General features: G+C 46.0%; 1 protein-coding gene across 3 annotated transcripts in view; it reads right to left on the reverse strand.

Annotated features, from left to right (window-relative positions):
• Nucleotides 1-6,310, reverse strand: part of DDB2 (damage specific DNA binding protein 2) — a 28,733-nt gene that overhangs the window by 9,921 nt on the left and 12,502 nt on the right. For all 3 annotated transcript variants that reach the window (XM_025216671.1, XM_006034662.3, XM_025216672.1), the window contains exons 4-6: nucleotides 6,100-6,230; nucleotides 4,435-4,626; nucleotides 3,372-3,517 (exon numbers count right to left, since the gene is read on the reverse strand). In XM_025216671.1, the coding sequence (XP_025072456.1) occupies nucleotides 3,372-3,517; nucleotides 4,435-4,626; nucleotides 6,100-6,230 (469 nt within the window). The remainder of the gene's footprint in view (nucleotides 1-3,371; nucleotides 3,518-4,434; nucleotides 4,627-6,099; nucleotides 6,231-6,310) is intronic.

Raw genomic sequence — 6,310 nt, forward strand, 5'->3', positions numbered from 1 at the left:
GCAATATTTTACAGTTAGGGTGGCCAAAATCTGGAACCAACTTCCCAGGGAAGTGGTCCTCGCCCCTACCTTGGGCAAATTCAAGAGGAGGTTGGATGATCACCTGTCTGGGGTCTTGTGAACCCAGCATTCATTCCTGCCTGTGGCAGGGGGGCAGGCTAGATGATCTGTTCAGGTCCCTCCTGGCCCTAGATACTATGAAACTATGTGTACCATTTCTGCCAAGTAACCTTAAGAGGATGGGTAATGTGCTGTGGTAGTGGGATGTAGCTGAAACTGTATGGTCACTTGGCACCTGCATATAGACACAGCTTGGGAAAGATCAGGACTATATGTAGGGCATTTATCATGTGCAGAAATGGTTTAAAATGAGATTCCCCCACAAAGGGGTAAAGGAGCTGCAGAGATTCTGGGCTGAAAACTTTCCATCTTAATTTGCTTCCATTTTAGCATTCCAGGAACTGAACACAGTCTTATTAGACAGATGCCTGGGGGCCAGGTTCCTGAACTCAAGCTATACTGATTAGGAATACGAGTGAATTATTTAGCATCTGACAACTAGTTTTCAAAACTTCACCTGCAGAAGATGCTTATACTACACATCTTGCCCTGTTGTGATCTTTCTGAGTTATTTGCAACAGAAAGACTGCTCTTTTTCTGCAGTCAAAAAGAGTGAAAACTAAGCTGACATTTTCTGAGGGATGTCTTGAGTGTAACAAGGGGTGCCTGTTATACCATTTCAGACCTTTTTGAGTCCAAAAAGGTTGAGAACAACTGGTAACTTAACTCTTTTTTTTGCATCATAGAAGCATAGGAAAGCAGGGCTGGAAGGTATCTCACAAGGTCATGTAGTTGAGCCCGTGCTCAAGGTATGATCATCCCTGACTAAACCATCCCAGTCAAGTATCTGTCCAACCTGCTCTTGAAAATCTCCAGGGGTGAAGATTCCACAGCTCTTCTAGGTAGCCAATTCCAAAGTCTGACTGCCCTCATAGTCGGAAAGTTCCTCCTAATCTTCAATCTATGCTGCAGCTCAAGGCCAGCACTCCAAATCCTAATCCTATGGCTACAGAGAAAAGCCCATCTCCATCCTCTCTATAATCACCCATCAAGGATTTGAAGACTTATAAAATCCCCTCTCAGTCTTCTCTTCTCCAAACTAAACAACCTGAATTCTTTTAGCCTTTCCTTATACGTCTTGCTTCCCAGGCCCCTAAACATTTTTGTTGCTCTGCACTGAACTTTTTCCAATCTGTCCACATCCTTCTTGAAGTGTGGGGCTCAAAACTAGACACCATATTCCAGGTGAGGCCTCACCAGTGCTGAACAGAGTGGGAGAATCACAGTCCTTGATTTGCAAGTGACACTCCTGCTAATACAACCCAGGATGCTGGCTTTTTTTAAAACAAGAGCACACTGTTGACTCATATTCAGCTTCTGGTCTACTGCAACCCCCCAAGTCCTTTTCTGCAGTACTGCAGCCTAATCAATCACTCCCCATCCCCCAGTATATGTATATCCAGGCTCTCAAAGAGCAAGAGAGGGACTGCAGTGTCAATACAAAGGAACTGAGGGACAACCCAGCCCTTCTCACCAAATGTCATGGTACTCATGGCCACAAACCAGGGCACAGGAGATCCCCTGTGCCATTCTGCCTTCCTTGTCTTGCAGACTTAAGGTGTTATCCTCTGATACCACATAAAGCTTTACTACCTCAAAGGGCCCAAACTTAATGCTTCCAAGAGAGTTTCCTGGCTCCTTCTGGAACACATAGACAAAACAAGGGGCACAAAGGTTCCTGGAGAAGGGAGGATCACAGTAAAAGACTGATCATCTGGAACAGAGCTCTCTGCTCCTTAAGTGAAACATACCAATTTCATGGAGTTTGTTTTCCAACAGGTGCAGCACTGAAGATCTATATAGCCTGGTCCTGATCTGAGAGTATACACACTCTGGACCTGCAAAATCGACATAGCCATCTTCCCAAACAAGGCCTATTCCTTTCAGTAGCACTGCTTCTCCTGCTTCCAATCACAAGGCATAGCTTTGATAACTACACTTAGGACTCACCTATACCTAGGAGGTCAGGATCACAAGAAATATTCCGTGCAGAACCAGAAGACACCCCACAGCGGCTGTGCACCAGGCTTTTCCTTCACTGTCTTTGCCTTAACACCCCTTGCAGCTGTGTCTAGTGCATCATGGCTGGTCTTTCCCAAGGTGTCAGCAGCAGGGATGATGACAGCTTTGCAGGGAGAAACCCCTACTACTAACTGCATGGAACTGAAATTGTCCTCCAGAACTCACCCCCCCCAGCCCTTCTCTATTGAGCCAACAGGTTTAATCCCTACACACAAAACAGAGGAAAAGAGAAAAGCGAAAGGTGCTAACTGGGAGATACAAACCCCTTGGGACTCCACTGTGGTTCATCAGCTGCTCACAAAGCCACTTTTGTACCAAGTACTGCGCTTCAATACTAACTTTCAAGAAATCAGTGCAGAAGCCCTCAATAGGCCCCAGTTTGCCTCAGAGTAATGACATCTGGAAGAAGCATCCCCTTCAGACCCAGTCATCATCACCTTGATCCACAACAGATTTGATAGTGGGATAAAAGGCCCATGTCATGTCCATCAAATCCACAGAGAGACGCAGCTGCGCACTGAATCTGGGCTCCAGCATGAAGAAGTATCAGTGGACCTCTGCAGTGCAGCCCCACACCCTTCCCTAAGGAGGGCTGCAGCTGGAATAGCCACTTTGAGAACTGGCTGGGTCACATGCTACTGGAAGGAAGTAGGCAGGGAAAGAAAACAGAGAGGGTAAAAGGGGATGGGTGTGCTGACACTGGGCCCATTTCTAGTAATGTCTAACTTCCCAAGCCAACAGGGTTTGCAGTAATATTAAAGGAACTCCTCAGAGGGCTCTTCAGAGAGGTCAGGTCACCAGGGCGAGGGTGATGTCAGAGTTGATATTCCTGTGCATCCTTTTGGAAACACAGGGATCTGGACTTGGTGACCCTGTGACACCTTCCAATTCTATGTGCCTGCTGCACAGAATATGGTAGGTGTAAAGATATAAGCCTGAAGAGTTCCACTGGTACCCCCAGAAGAACAGGAAAAAGCAAGTGTGAAAGATCACTCCTTCACCTGGATGGGGAAAAAGAGGTCAGTATTCAATCCCTTTCCCCTACACCTGCACAGGGAAAACAAGAGGAAAGAAGCTCCCAAAACAGACCGACTCCAGAATTCAACAAAAGATGCGAATGTAGGGAAGAGCAGAGCCTAGCTCTCATGTTCCAGAGACAAATAAAGCTCCCTCTCTGTGCTACCCTACCAGCAGGATGCAGAGGCCCAGAAAATTGCCATGTTTCTTACTCCCAGTCCTCGGTGCTGGTGAAGACCCGGAGCGTACTGCCATTAAAATCCTGCAGGGTGGTAGTGCCGGCAATTGACGATGTGTACAGCTGACTAGGGTTAAAAGGGTTAAACTTCATTCCTGTGATGGCCCCTCCAGCTCCCATCTACAATGAAGGGGATGAACACAAGTGAGTGATGAGGAAGGAGGAAAGTCCCTTCTTCCACTTCACATTCACCACTTTGTCCTCACCACTGACTATGACACAAGCCATGACCCCTTGAGAAAGGAAGGCAAGTGTCATCCTTATAAGCCAAATGGTTGGCTGAGCTGATGAACTAACTGGGGAGAGGACTGCAACTCCTCCAGTTCTAGGGCAACATGATCCCTGAATGGCAGTCACCATACTTTCCCCAAAGGAGCACAAGGCAACCAGGAAGGAGACTTGGGGATCTTTACAGCAAAATCCTCTTACCCCAACCCCCTATCCATTTATTAACCTGAAGAGGAAATGAGCCAACAATACAAATTTGAACCCTCATAGGACCAGGAATTGGCAGGTCCAGGGAATGGGATGATGGGCATGCAAAACCCTCAGAGCCACAAGGCCTCATTCATTGCTCTTCACTCTCTCACTTCAGATGAATGGACTCTCCTTTTACCTACTCAACAAGGTATTTCCTCACCTGACACAGACTAAGAGGTGAAGAGGAGAAAGTTCAAGTCTAAAATCAGTAAGCCCCCACTGCATCCTTCTTAAGAATTTATTTCTTAGAAAGACATTCTTGTTTATTTCACTCATGTCTTACCACTGTGAGATTCATCCTCCCACCCCTCAACCACAGAGTGTGGGGAAACTTCTCCACCAACTCTACACACCCCCGTCTGACCTGCAGCCTCCCCGTGCTAACCCAGTCCTGGGCCTCACACAGTTCTGAGGTAGCATCTCAGTCCAGTTCTGCAGTACACACACCCATCCAGTCTTGGTCTGGGTAATTCAAACAGTGCACCTCAATCTGACCTGCAGCACTCAGGGCTATTCCAGGCTACCCCCATGCCCATCCCACACACCAAGTGACTTACCCCCTTTATGAAGCAGGTTTTGTTAAGTACTTCGTAGTCCCAAAGAATGATATCTCCACCTTTGGAGCCCACAGCCACAGTACTGGGGTGCGTTGGATGCCATTCCAGACATGTCACTCTCCTGTCAAAGGGGCTTGCTGTTCGGAAGGGGCGGTATGAGGTGAGAGAACGCAGGAAGGGCAGCTGGAGACACTGTTTCAAAGACAATAAGAGACTGGGGTCTTTAAAGAGCCTGAAATATCAGAACCTATTTAAAAGGCACCAACAGACCTTGTACACACTGCCAACGACACATTCTTCTTAGGGAACTGACACAGTAAAACTGATCTCCAGTAACGCCAAGGAGAAAATGAGCACTCTGCTTGCTTTCAAACACACCCAAGTTCACAGCTGAGTGGGCAAACCAGCAGACTCACTGTGTGCCCCATCTTGCAGAATAAATGTAAATCAATCTGGTAGCAAAAGGCAGGTCCAGATTCCATTCTTGATCTGTACAGTGTGAATAGTTACCCCCAGGGTAGTGGCCTCCTACAAAGACACTATTTCCATCTTCAGAGTTAGATGATCAGTAGGTGGGAGCACAAAACCTGTGGGGAGACAGACCCTTCACAAAACAAAAGTATTCCAACTGCAACTACTCACACAGCTGATGACAAAAGTGGTGAGAAATCACTCTCTAAACACTGTAAAAGGAGCCAGGGTCCTTGGACTAGGGAAGAAGCAATGTTTACTAGAATCATGGAAACTGGACAAGATGACCCTTCATGTCTGTTCCTACCCTATGAATCTATCATCACATTAATAAGCTTTCCCTATAGGAAGAAAATCCCAGCAACCACACATTCTTCCAGGATTTATTCACTGAGCACCTGAAGTGTTAAGCATTATCTAAAGACCTAAATACATGGTCCTTTTTCCAAAGTTTATTGTTCTAAATGACACAGCAGAACAAAAGGATAACAAAAGAGTGGGTGAGAAAAGGCAGAAAATGACAAATCAGGTAGACACAGATTAAACTATTTTTAATGAAAAATACTTAAAACTACCTAAACATAGAAAATGAAACTGTCTTAGTTGATTCACACCTTGTGGTCATGATAAAGTTAATCCTTAAATAAAGATTGAACAAGGGCAGAATTGGGCCTCCAAAACTGCTTTTAGAAAGGGCATTACTTGCCTCAGAGACACAGGGAACAACATGTAGAAATGGTTGCGAGAGAAGTGGATATTGAGGCTGGCACTGTTAGCAGAGCACCACAGGTAGGAGGTAGGAGATAAGGGACTAGGTCAGATCGGTACAAGGAAAGAGCATTGTGCAGGGTCTTAAATGCTACAACAAGCAGTTTAATCTTAATGCAAGAAAGCAGAGAATTAGGGAGATGAAAAAGTGGGAATGAAATGGCAGAATCAACAAACAAGGAAAATTATCTTAGCAGCTTTATTTGGCATGGTCTCTGGGGAAAAGCAGGAATACATCAGACTTTATCAGCACACCAGTGTAAAAGTTGAGTCATATGACAGGCCTGGAAACCATGAGCCTGGATAGAAGGGGAAGGGGGTCTGACATACCCATATGTTTTAAAGGTTAGGCTTTTATTTTTGTTTTTAACATAAACTCTGTAGGGAGCTCAGCTATTCAGGGGGATAGGAAGAAGAAACCCTCACCTGTCTGAGTTGTGGCCGGATAGAGCCACCCAGCATGTTCTGGTAGATGTAATGGATGATGCTGTACTGCTGCTTCAGCTGATGGAAGAGCACCCCCATGTTTCTGATCGTGGAGCCGCCTTTAGCCCAGTCTGCCAGAGCACAAAACAGCAAAACTTACTGATAGTAAGTGCGTGTCCACACTGGAGAAATGGGTGCATGGGCTGCTGAA

The sequence above is a fragment of the Alligator sinensis genome, unplaced genomic scaffold, assembly GCF_000455745.1.
Source record: "Alligator sinensis unplaced genomic scaffold, ASM45574v1 scaffold686_1, whole genome shotgun sequence".
In the NCBI taxonomy this organism is placed as follows: Eukaryota; Metazoa; Chordata; order Crocodylia; family Alligatoridae; genus Alligator; species Alligator sinensis.